Here is a 13,372-nt window from a genome sequence, read left to right as displayed (position 1 = left end):
TTATCCTATTATTTTCAGACTGTTAATACGAGAAGCTCATTCCCTTCTGAATGAGGAAGACCAAGCTTGGCTGAAGGTAAGGACACACGAAGTTAGAGCTGTCACAACTTCCGTGACCTTTAAATAAAATAGATCTCTGCAAAATATTTTCGACGCAACCTTTTGGAAAAGCTAATCAGTGTTCGCGTCTTTTATCTTGAGAATGTCCAGTCTCTTTACGAGAACTGCTACACTCTGGGACCATTCGTAGCAACGAGTGCAGTAGTGGTGGGGGCTCCACCACTACATTTCCCTAATTCCAGAACCTTTTTAATCTTTCTCTTGAAATATTTTTGGGTTGTCCGGAAGGCTAAGAAGCCTTCCGCATCTTGGTTGATTTGGCGGGTGGTCAAATTCTTTCTTGAGAAGCGCCTAGATTAGAGGTTGTGATGAGGTCCTTTAGTATGGGTTGCAGCCCTTCATACTTCAGCACCTAGGAGTCGCTCAGCATCCTAAGAGGATCGCTAGGCTCAGTAAGGAAGACGTACTTAAAAAGGCAGTGTAATGGTTCAAGTCGACTTCCTTACCAGGTACTTATTTATTTTATGTTTGTTATTTTGAATAACGGCTAAAATAAGATACGGGATACTTAGCTTCTTTGTTAACATGTATGCTGGTCTCCACCCACCACCCTGGGTGTGAATCAGCTACATGATCATCGGGTAAGATTAATATTGAAAAATGTTATTTTCATTAGTAAAATAAATTTTTGAATATACTTACCCGATGATCATGAATTTAAGGACCCGCCCTTCCTCCCCATAGAGAACCAGTGGACCGAGGAAAAAATTGAGTTCTTGTTGACAAGAAGTACTTGAGTACTGTACCTACTCACAGATGGCGCTGTTGTGTACACCCCCACCTGTATAGCGATCGCTGGCGTATCCCGACCGTAGATTTCTGTCGGGCAACAGAGTTGACAGCTACATGATCATCGGGTAAGTATATTAAAAAATTTATTTTACTAATGAAAATAACATTTTTCATAACTATATAAGGGTAAGGGAGATGTGCTTGAGTGTTGTAATTCAAGAGGTATTAGTTTGTTGAGTGTAGTTGGAAAAGTGTATGGTAGAGTATTGATTAATAGGATTAAGGATAAAACAGAGAATGCAATCTTGGAAGTACAGGGTAGTTTTAGAAGAGGTAGGGGTTGTATGAATCAGATTTTTACAGTTAGGCAGATATGCGAGAAATATTTAGCAAAAGGTAAGGAGGTGTATGTTGCGTTTATGGATCTGGAGAAAGCATATGATAGAGTTGATAGGGAAGCAATGTGGAATGTGATGAGGTTATATGGAGTTGGTGGAAGGTTGTTGCAAGCAGTGAAAAGTTTCTACAAGGGTAGTAAAGCATGTGTTAGAATAGGAAATGAAGTGAGTGATTGGTTTCCGGTGAGAGTGGGGCTGAGACAGGGATGTGTGATGTCGCCGTGGTTGTTTAACTTGTATGTTGATGGAGTGGTGAGAGAGGTGAATGCTCGAGTGCTTGGACGAGGATTAAAACTGGTAGACGAGAATGACCATGAATGGGAGGTAAATCAGTTGTTGTTTGCAGATGATACTGTCCTGGTAGCAGACACAGAAGAGAAGCTTGACCGACTAGTGACAGAATTTGGAAAGGTGTGTGAGAGAAGGAAGTTGAGAGTTAATGTGGGTAAGAGTAAGGTTATGAGATGTACGAGAAGGGAAGGTGGTGCAAGGTTGAATGTCATGTTGAATGGAGAGTTACTTGAGGAGGTGGATCAGTTTAAGTACTTGGGGTCTGTTGTTGCAGCAAATGGTGGAGTGGAAGCAGATGTACGTCAGAGAGTGAATGAAGGTTGCAAAGTGTTGGGGGCAGTTAAGGGAGTAGTAAAAAATAGAGGGTTGGGCATGAATGTAAAGAGAGTTCTATATGAGAAAGTGATTGTACCAACTGTGATGTATGGATCGGAGTTGTGGGGAATGAAAGTGACGGAGAGACAGAAATTGAATGTGTTTGAGATGAAGTGTCTAAGGAGTATGGCTGGTGTATCTCGAGTAGATAGGGTTAGGAACGAAGTGGTGAGGGAGAGAACGGGTGTAAGAAATGAGTTAGCGGCTAGAGTGGATATGAATGTGTTGAGGTGGTTTGGCCATGTTGAGAGAATGGAAAATGGTTGTCTGCTAAAGAAGGTGATGAATGCAAGAGTTGATGGGAGAAGTACAAGAGGAAGGCCAAGGTTTGGGTGGATGGATGGTGTGAAGAAAGCTCTGGGTGATAGGAGGATAGATGTGAGAGAGGCAAGAGAGCGTGCTAGAAATAGGAATGAATGGCTAGGAATGAATGGCGAGCGATTGTGACGCAGTTCCAGTAGGCCCTGCTGCTTCCTCCGGTGCCTTAGATGACCGCGGAGGTAGCAGCAGTAGGGGAGTCAGCATTATGAAGCTTCATCTGTGGTGGAAATGTGGGAGGTTGGGCTGTGGCACCCTAGCAGTACCAGCTGAACTCGGTTGAGTCCCTGATTAGGCTGAAGGAACAGAGAGAGTAGAGGTCCCCTTTTTGTTTTGTTTCATTCTTGGTGTCGGCTACCCCCCAAAATTGGGGGAAGTGCCTTGGTATATGGATGGATGGATAACTATAATTTTTTTTATTTTAAGTACAGTATGAGAATTTGATTAATCCTACAGGTTTCATATGATTTTTACATATTTATTTTTCTAAATTTATTTCAGGATGCAGCACAGGAAGCAAACACATTCATAACTGGAGGACAGACTGTGATGAACCCTTGGTGTACAATTGGTGGCGTAGCCACAACTGTTTGCCAGCCCAACGAATTTATTGTGTAAGTATTGTAAATGCCTTTTCTTCAGAGAATAATTGTTACTAATCTTGCACTAAAATGTTTTGTTATTGATTTTAAGTTGATCTTGATTCCATTTGTATTTTGACTCCAAAAATATCTCTTAATTTGGTTTTGTTCCGCAACTGGAATACAAACCTACGCTATTTATTTAGGGGTATTACTTTCTGCGAAGCTGAAATGATGAACCATTAGAATTTAGCGAGGGTTTAACTACCCACACCACTAGTTAGCAGGGGTTAAGGGACCGTTAGCTTGCTACCGCTCCCACTCACACTCCAGTGATTTAGCTCACTTTACTTTTGGCTCGGATGGAGACCGGTTGTATCCGCTCTTCCTCCTCACCTATTTTGGACTGCCAGGTGGAGGTCTCACTTTGAGAACCTCCTCAATGACCAAGCAGACACCCTAGACGATCTCCTGCGAATGACCCCGCAGCATCCCGTCCGTCACTGGATGGCACTACCACCCTCCATCCATGACTTCAACAAGGCCCTGCAGCGCATGAAGCCCGGCAAAGCCCCAGGGCCAGACAACATCCCGTTAGAGCTCCTCACTCACGGTGGCCCCGGTTTGAGGAACCGTTTGATGCTCCTTATACTGAAAATATGGGAGACCAAGACCCTCCCCAGTGACTTCCGCGATGCAAACATCATTACCATCTTCAAGAAGGGAGACAGGGAGAACTGTAACAACTACCGGGGAATATCACTACCAAGCATCGCGAGTAAGATTTTCGCTCGGATTCTCCTTGACCGCCTCCTTATTCTCGCAGAAGACATCCTGCCAGAGTCCCAGTGCGGCTTTCGACCTTCCCGCGGGACCATAGACATGATCTTCTGTGTGCGACAACTACAAGAGAAGAGCCTCGAACAACAACAGCCCATAATGTTCATCTTCTGGGATTTGAAAAAGGCCTTCGACAAAGTACCTCGACCTGCCATGTGGGTTGTCCTCAAAAGATATGGCTGCCCACCCGATTTTGTCAAGCTGGTGCGTGCCCTCCATGACGGAATGGTTGGGAGAGTCTGCCACCAGAACTCTCTTTCAGACCCATTCCCCATCAACGGCAGCCTGAAGCAGGGCTGTGTTCTGGCCCCAACGTGTTTCTCGCTATACACCGCAGCAATGCTCAACGAAATTCCCCCAGACACACCCTCAGTCGACCTACGTTTCCGCATGGATGGAGGCGCTTTCAACCTCGCCAGACTCCGCGCCAGAACCAAGACCACCTTGTGTGCAGTGCGAGAACTGCAGTATGCTGACGACAATGCCACCCCAGGTCAGATGGCAGAGGACCTGCAGTCGTTAGCTGATGCATACAACTCTGCCTACGAACGTTTTGGGATGCAAGTAAACACAGATAAAACCAAGACCCTCGTCCAACATCCACCAGGACTGATGCTCCCAAACTTCAATATCACATTGAATGACCATCCGTTAGAACAGGTAGACCAGTTCTCCTACCTAGGGAGCATCCTAACATCAGCACCCACAATCAAAAAGGACGTGGAGAACAGGATCAGGGCAGCCCACTCCGCCTTTGGCCGACTCAACTGCCGCGTATTTAACAACCACGCACTGACAATGACCTCCAAAATAATGGTGTTCAGGGCAGTAGTCCTCTCCACGTTCCTGTATGCATGTGAAACTTGGACGCTATATAGAAACGATATTAAAAACCTAGAACGCTTCCAACAAATGAAACTGAGGCAGATCTTGAAAATCCCCTGGGAGAGCCACACCACCAACATTGAAGTCTTAGAACGTGCCTCGCTGACCAGCGTGGAGGCCACCATCATCCACCACCGCCTCCGCTGGATAGGACACGTGCATAAGATGGATCCATCTAGGCTCCCAAAGAAAATATTCTACGGAGAACTGACCCAGGGCACCAGACCACGAGGAGCCCCGAAAATGCGCTATAAAGATCAACTAAAGCGCACCCTGGCTCTAACTGACATCGATCCTTCCTCATGGGAAGAAACAGCCAGGGACAGGAAAACCTGGAGAAGTACAGTACACCATGGCACCGTGGACTTCGAGGAGAGGAGGAGACAAAATGAGGAGAAGGAGAGAGCGATTAGAACAGCCCTGCCCACCACCTACCCTCCCTTGTGAACACTGTCCGCGACTCTTCCACCACAGACTAGGACTTAACAGCCACATCAGGCATAAGCACCCACCCCATAGATAGGAGGCTGATGGCTAACGACAGAACCCAATACTCGGACACGAGTGGGCGCCGACGACGACGATATATATATATATATATATATATATATATATATATATTCTTAATGTTTATGTATATATATATGGAAATGTCGTAAGTTTCCTTTTCAGTGTTTGTGCTGTGCGTGTGATACGTATACGACAGGTTCTCAAGACACTTGCGCAAGGCCGGGGAACCTTCCCTTCTGACCTCTCCCCCCTTGTCCATCGGTCTTCCCGTCGGCGAATAACCTACCATTAACTCGGCCGGCGCCACAGGAGAATCATTATCGTTTGGACCCTCCTCGTTCAACTGTTGTCTCTGCCTTTCCCTCTTCCTACGGGAAACATATGGATTACTGAGCGAAGGGAGTGTGGCCTCTTGGAAATTAACTACGGTCTTTCTCTTCTCAGGGCCGTTCACCTTTCATGGGCCTCCAACAGTGTACCTTTCCCGTTCGCGGGTTGGGTGCGCTTCCGATTGTTTTCTCAATTATTTAAGTGAAATTATTATTGTTTGTGATTTAACTTTTCTGCTTCTTCTCTGTGGGGAACACCTCCCTTCAGAGGCTCAATGGTTCTTCCTATTAGTGAATATTTTTAGCTGATTTAAATAATTGTAATTCTTGTTTTATTACAGTTACTCTGCTCCTCTTCTCCCGGCAATGTCGACCGGGGAAGGGTGGGCGCAGTACTTATTTTATGTTTGTTCCCTCGGTGGTCTCCCTTCCCATCGCGGGCTAGGTGTTCCTCCGGAGGGAATTTTCTGTTACATAGTTTATTTTATTTTTCCTCAGTTAGCGATGCAGTTTTCTTCGTTTGACTAAGAGTGCTGACAAAGCAGAGCTGTTATGTTCATGCCTGGGGAATCTGCTGTCACTGCCGTCCCTCAGAGGACATCATCAAGGGCGTCATCCCTTCTCATAGAAGTACGCCCATGGCAACACCTGATCAGCACTTCATCTTTGAGGAACTAGCTCCGGCTATGCTTCCTCAAGTAGCACTCTTGTCAGATCATCTTGGAGTGCTACCTGGAGGTTTGCCTCCAGGGGTTGGACAACTTTCCCCTCTGAGGGAGAGTTTTCCTCCCCAGGTGTGAGGTTGTTTCTCCCTTCCATGGGAGAACTTTCTGCATCTTCATCACTTCATCGACTCCCACTGTTGTTGCGGTCTTCGCCTAGACTACGTTCCCCCCTTGCTGAGTCAATCTTCCTTCGGGGGCGGAGCCTAGTCTTAGGCAAGTCTCTCTTGCGAAGTGATCACTTCTCTCATTGGCGAGAAGGGCCACTCATAGAGACTTCTCTTCGGAGGATTACTACTGCTGAAGGTCAGCTTGCTGGTCCACCGACCCTCTTGGGCGTCATCTGTTCCTGGGCCTTCTCCTGACGACGCTGCAGCTAGTCTTTGGACTTCAGTCCTCAACTCTGATCGTTGGATCTCCATCGGTGGATGTTCGCCCTTCCAAAGGGCACATCCCAGTTCCTGATCGTCCTATCAGCGCAACCTCGCCACAGAGAGCAACGTTTGCCAGCTCACCAGCCAACCTACAATCGCCGGCGCAACAGAGCTCACCAAACCTCAGCGCGCAGCTTTGGTCTCCTGCATGCCCAACGATCTGCGCTCCAGCACACTCGCGCGTTTGCGCCATCGTTGTCCTATGCGCCAACGATCTCTGCACACCAGCGTTCACCCTCGCGCCAGCATTCTTCCACGCGAGCATGCCAGCGCTCTGCTACGAGTGAGTTCTCACGCCCGCGCAACTGGGGTCGCGCGATTCTGCGCATTCTAGGGAGACTGCACAACACTTGACACAGTGCCTTACTGCGCACCACCACTTGCCTGCTCGGCCTGCTCGCTAGCACTCTTCTCTGCTCTCAAATCCAGCACTCCTGTACAGTTGCGTTCTCAGATCCAATGCGCCAGCTCTTGCTAAAGAGCCTGCGCTCACCTGCACACCAGCGCTTGCCTGCTCACCAGCACTCTTCTACGCATTCACCGAAAACTGCGCTTCAGCAGAAACTGAGCACCAGCATCATCCTGTTCGTCATCGCTCCGGTACTCTCCTGCGCACTCACGCAATAAGCAAAAAGAATGAAAACTTTTTGACAGGTCACCATTGCCCCATTCCTTTCCCCGCAAACGCATTACAGTATGGCCGCAGGGAAAAGAGGGAAGAGGCTTTACAGAAGGGTTCAAGATCATGAAGATTCCATCTTTCAAGGGGAATTAAACTCGATCTACCATCAGTCGAGACTCCTCACAGGGAATCCTTGGTCCCTTCTCTTCAGGAGTTTTTTCTTGACAATACCACCGTCAGCAAACACGATCTGAACGTTTCAAATGACCTATCATTAGCTCGCAAATCTCTTAATTATCAATGAGAAGTCATCAACCGACTGATTGCTAGATCACTGTTTGCTGATCGCTAGCTCGCCGATCACCAGATCGTCAATTGCTAGCTCATCTCTCTCTGATCATTGACCTCTATTCTCTCCAATTGCTAATGATCTCCGATTGCTAGTCTATAACCAGTCATCAGCTTGCTGATCACTAGATTGATGATGGGCAGCTCATCTTTCTTCAATCATTGACCTCAGCTTGCTGATCTCTAACCAGCCCATCGTCAGCTTGCTGATCTCTGACCAGCCAATCGTGAGCTTGCTGATCTTTGACCAGCCAATCGTCAGCTTGCTGATCTTTAGCTCACTGATCAACGGTCCGCAATCGATTGCTGATCATCAGTGTCTCACCATCACCAACTGACTATCATTAAACTATTCTACTGTCTTTCAGGGCTCTCCAAGCAGATTACCAACTCATTAATCGCCAACCTTCCTTGGCTGACTGACCTCAGGCTTCCACTGCTCCCCAGTCCTAGACCCCAAGGCTGTCTGGCAAGAAGCATGCCAACAATGATGGGTACTCAAGAAGGTTAGAACATCTAATCATCCTCTAAAGGGCTCTCATAGCTCCGCTATGGCTTTACACAGAACGGTTTCCAAACCTCCTGCAGCTCCTGATAGAGCCTCCAAGAGAACTGTCTTCACGTCACAGACAACCACACTTCGAAATAGCTTTGCTATGATTGTACGCCTGGAGACTACCCAGTACCTCCTCTCTCACAGAGGCTTTTCGCAATAAGTTGCGAAGAGGTTGTTTAGGTATCTGAGGAATTCCTTGGCATCAGTCTACCAGGCAAAGTATAACGTCTTTTGTGGTTGGTGTCATGGGAAGGCGTATCTCTCAACTCGATACCTCTATTCCAGCAATAGTGGAATCCTCGAGTATATGCAAGAGGAAAAGGGCCTCCTTTTCAGTCTCAACAGGTAAAGACGATCACTCAACCTTGAGCCTTGCCTTCAAACTGAAAGGAAGGGACATCCCCTCATCGCTAGATCTTTCTTAACTCGTGCGGACTTACAATTTGCCTTTTCCCAGTTGGAATTGAGACCTCCCTCTCGGAACATGGTTCAAGTTCTCTGGTCTCTATGGAGACCTCCTTACGTTCCACTTCACCAGGCAATAAATTTTCACCTGGTTTAGAAGACAGTGTTCCTACACACTTTGACAGTGGCCAAACGAGTCAAGGAACTTCATGGTCTCTCTTTCGACATCGCCCATTAATGAGAAAGGTGAAAGGCAACGTTCAGTTTTGTCCCCGAGTATCAGACAGTCTCCAGAGGTGACGGATCCTACACAAGTCTCCACCTGGTAACTGACGATCCAGATCATGTTACTGTACCCGGGGAAAGGTATGAGGTTCTTCCTCAAGAGAACGGCAACAGCCCACCCGGGTCCCTTCTCTTGTCATCAGCACTGGGAGAGACAAAAGGAGGATCACCAAAACATCATCTCGACATGACGACTCACAGTGTCAGGGGCCTAGCTATGCCCCTGGTCCTTCTAAGCAGATTACTCTGACGCAGGTTTCACATGCTCCGGGTGACTTTCATAACCTTTCTCCTGTAAGACGTGACCTACCGGAACTCGATACGATCTCTATCGGTCCTGTGGTGGCTGCACAACAGCTGGTTGTATACCTCAAGCTCCTTATTGGACAAGTAGCAGAAGGTTGAGGGCACTGTTACCTGGTTTTAGTGTGCGTGAATGAAAAGATTTGACTGGCCCTTATTCTTTTCTTCATCCTTCCCTCTCTTGGGGAAAACAGCTTCCTGGGTTCTCTGCATAAGCTGACCTCAAAACCACTGCAGGTAAACCATGCTCCCTTGTGTACCTATACTCTATTTTTTATAGCGGTGCATATTTGCACTTGACTCACAGGGGTGCCCTTTTAGCTCGGAAAGGTTCATGATACCTGATTGGTCGGAAGTATTTTTGTCCGAACACCTTCATTGTTCTCGAATGATTACCAAGTAATATGAATCGAAACTTATTTATTAACCTATATTTCTCCATCAGATATATGTTTAGTCAATAAACAATGTGAAAGAATAAATATATTATAAAGAATCGTCTTTGTAAGTCTAAATTTAATAACACAATCCGCCGAAGTCAACGACAGCAGCTGGTTTTCGGATGCACGCTTTGTAATTTTGTAATTTTTCACATATTTTAACACAAATTGGGATAAATTACACTCAGCATAAGTTAAACATGTTATTATAATCTTTCTTTGAATACCAGAACTTACCAAACACATGGAATTAATAAAACCCAATATTTGTGAAAACTTATGGGGAGGTAAAAGAACAGCCTCTAGCGGCCTGGCGGAAAAACGATCCCTTCTGAGTTGTAGATGCAGTTTGTTTTTTCTTTCGTAATATAGTTCGGCCTATTCCATTCAGTTTAAATAGTCTTACATTGTTTCTTTTCGTATTATTTTGCTTAGTATTTTCCCACATTCCTGTTCCTCCCCGAATATCTATCTATTTTCCCCGATATCCCTTCTTTCATATATGGGATATTCCTTATTTCTTATCCTCTGTCGAAAGTGATGGCTTGAAGGGAAGCGCGTGCTAGTCTCATTAAAATAGTGTAGAGGCGGGAATAAAAAAATACTATGCTTAATATCAGGTTTACAGAATAGGTTATACTTGCTACACAGCATAAAATTTATGTTGTTATTATTATTTACATACTTACTGACGTAAGGTGCAAAACATAAGGAATCGTAGTGCGGATATCACATAGGCCTATATGAAAGAAGGGATATCGGGGAAAATAGATAGATATTCGGTGAGGAACAGGAATGTGGGAAAATACTAAGCAAAATAATACGAAAAGAAACAATGTAAGACTATTTAAACTGAATGGAATAGGCCGAACTATATTACGAAAGAAAAAACAAACTGCGTCTACAACTCTGAAGGGATCGTTTTTCCGCCAGGCCGCTAGAGGCTGTTCTTTCACCTCCCCATAAGTTTTCACAAATATCTGGTTTTATTAATTGCATGTTTTTGGTAAGTTCTGGGATTCAAAGAAAGATTATAATAACATGTTTAACTTATGCTGAGTGTAATCTATCCCAATTTGCGTTAAAATATGTGAAAAATTACAAAATTACAAAGCGTGCATCCGAAAACCAGCTGCTGTCGTTGACTTCGGCGGATTGTGTTATCAAATTTAGAATGACCAAGACGATTCTTTATAATATATTATTTCATTTACATTGTTTATTGACAAAACATATATATGATGGAGAAATATAGGTTGATAAATAAGTTTCGATTCACATTACTTGGTAATCATTCGAGAATAATGAAGGTGTTCGGACAAAAATACTTCCGACCAATCAGGTATCAGGAACCTTTCCGAGCTAAAAGGGCACCCCTGTGAGTCAAGTGCAAATATGCACCGCTATAAAAAATAGACTATAGTATTAAGCTAATACTGTTGCGTCCACATACCCTGGCTAGGTGGTATTGGGAAAGTCTTGGTTACAACAGTTTTTCCTACAAAAAGATTGAATAACTTTACCTACAGTCACACTTCTAACTATCTCAACAAAGCTTGCATAGGCCGCGGACCTTGCGTAGGAAGGTTTAGCGCGGCGCAGGTACTCCTTATTTTGAGTACTAACCTACTCAGATAAGGAGCCCCGGTAAAGCCAAAAGCCAGATTGACAGGGACATCCACCCTTCCTAATGGGCGAGTCACCCCTAAATGAAAAGCGTAGGTTAGTATTCCAGTTACGGAACAAATGACAAATTCGTAGATAATTTTTATTTTTCCTAACGATACAAACCTTACCTATCTATACAAACTTGCCCGCTAGCCCTATCCCCCCTCCAAGCAAAGTGAGCCAAAACACCGGTGTGTGAGTGGGAGCTGTAGTAAGCTACCCCCCTGCTAACTAGCGATGTGGGTAGTTAGCCCTCGCTAAATTTTAACGGCTTGTCATTTCAGCTTCGCAGAAAGTAATACCCCTTAATAAATAGCTAAGGTTTGTATCGTTAGGAAAAATACAAATTATCTACGAATTTGTCATATTAATGCTCATTTCAGAATGTTAATTTTATCTTGTTCGAGACTATCTCCCATGTGCTTATTCTGGTAAAGCTTATGATTAGTGTTTTATGTGCAGTACTGTACTACATCATTTTAGCTGGCTGTGTCAGTATCATTATTCAAATCAATCCCCATTCATATATATAGCCGCCTGCAATAATCTTTGAATCGGTTCCATTTGGTCCTCCATTCCATGTTAACTGTCCTCTCTCAGCATTCATGCATCATGTCACTTTCTTCTCATAATACAAATCCAATAAAGTTGCTTTTCCTGTCTCAAATTTAGTGCAGCTTTTTATCGATTTCCTCAAGTGTATGATTTGTATGATTTCATTTACTTTTCTTTAACTTTCTCAGTCAACATTTTCAATGAGGTGTCTTGGTCTATCAAACATTAATTCTTCAACAGGAATAATTTTTTCTTGAAAACTTATATGTAGCTTGATGAGCTTTTTGATTCTCAACAAACCTATGTTATTTTTTTTAAAATTCCAAACTCACACACTCGTTATTCCCCAAAATATGCTACTTTACAAAGCCAGTAATACTTGTTTTTCAACAAACCACTCATTTTGACAATGCCTTCTGCAAACCATTCACCTGGATGCTTTTCATTTCAACTTCTTTAACAATGTACTGTAGTTATTAATTGCATATCGTCTTCAAAAGACTCAAACCAATATCAAAATACAGTATCCCTAAACAGAACCATTCTTAGGAAACTTACTCTATATAAAATATATATCTTTTGGGAGAGCAGAAGGTGCACTTTCTTATCTTAGACATTAGATCCCAAAATGGTAGTGATAGGTCTTCTAATTTAGAAAAAGGTATCTGATATCTATCAAAATCCAGCTCAATGAGCATTTTAACCTTTCATACTAAATTATATACTCAATCAGATAAGATACACAGAAACTCATCATTCACAGTCATCTTATTTACTTCTCTTCTCTTTCTTGGTTACCTTTTATAGTCATCTCACACAGACTACTCATTCCATATTTCTTGCCAATCCAGTTGTAATGAATACCATTAAAAACTGCTATGTAACATGCTCCCTTTCTTTTTCATATTGTTAGCATATATACATAGCAAGGTTCTCCATTATGTATTGTACACACCTTAATCTTATACAACTTACAAACAGCTACTATTGTCCTTTAAAAACTCATTGATCCAACACCTAATGCAAACCATTTTACTCTTTACTATGGATATATACTTAGGTGAAAGGTGAAACTAGGCATAAAAGTTTTAGCAGGTTTAACCACCCGCAGCTAGTTAGCGGTGGTTGCGACGTAATTTTCACCTTTGGCTTGGAGAGATGTGCTCTCTCTCTCCCATTAACTTAAATACAAATGGTTATTACTTTCAACCTTTTTCTTTTCAGAAGTGCATGTAATCTTTTAGGTTTGCTACCATGCAGGTTTTTCTTTGCGTGGAAAGTCTCCCTTGCGGCACCTTCATGTCGGCCTTGGAGACTGATCCTCGTGCCCTTTGTCCTGCTTGCAGAGGCCATTCTTGCTAACAGGAGTCTCCTTGTAACGAGTGTCGGGAAGTGGTTGTCCTCCCAGTGGTGCAGTTTGGTAGGCAATGAAAGGAGTCCAGGTGGAATTCTTCTCTTTTGGGGTCTTCCTCGAAAGCAAAGAAGTCCCGACTTCTTACTCCGGCTTCTCATTCCCTCCACATTGACTCTGCTCGTCCGATCTCCTTTGGAGGATGATCGAGCAAAAGTGATGGCTGTTTGACCCCTGGACAACCATTAGGTTCACAGTACTCCGGCGCTTCCCATAGCAAAGTGGCGTCACCCTCGGCTGTAGG

General features: G+C 44.2%; 1 protein-coding gene across 1 annotated transcript in view; it reads left to right on the top strand.

Annotated features, from left to right (window-relative positions):
- The window catches only part of Sps1 (inactive selenide, water dikinase), an 80,585-nt gene that overhangs the window by 45,968 nt on the left and 21,245 nt on the right, over positions 1-13,372 (top strand). Inside the window, exon 4 of the mRNA XM_068388528.1 lies at positions 2,736-2,848. Within this exon, the coding sequence (XP_068244629.1) occupies positions 2,736-2,848 (113 nt within the window). The remainder of the gene's footprint in view (positions 1-2,735; positions 2,849-13,372) is intronic.

The sequence above is a fragment of the Palaemon carinicauda genome, chromosome 15, assembly GCF_036898095.1.
Source record: "Palaemon carinicauda isolate YSFRI2023 chromosome 15, ASM3689809v2, whole genome shotgun sequence".
NCBI classification, from domain to species: Eukaryota; Metazoa; Arthropoda; class Malacostraca; order Decapoda; family Palaemonidae; genus Palaemon; species Palaemon carinicauda.
Note: the sequence above shows the minus strand (reverse complement) of the source record. Positions and strands in the feature narration are given on the sequence as shown.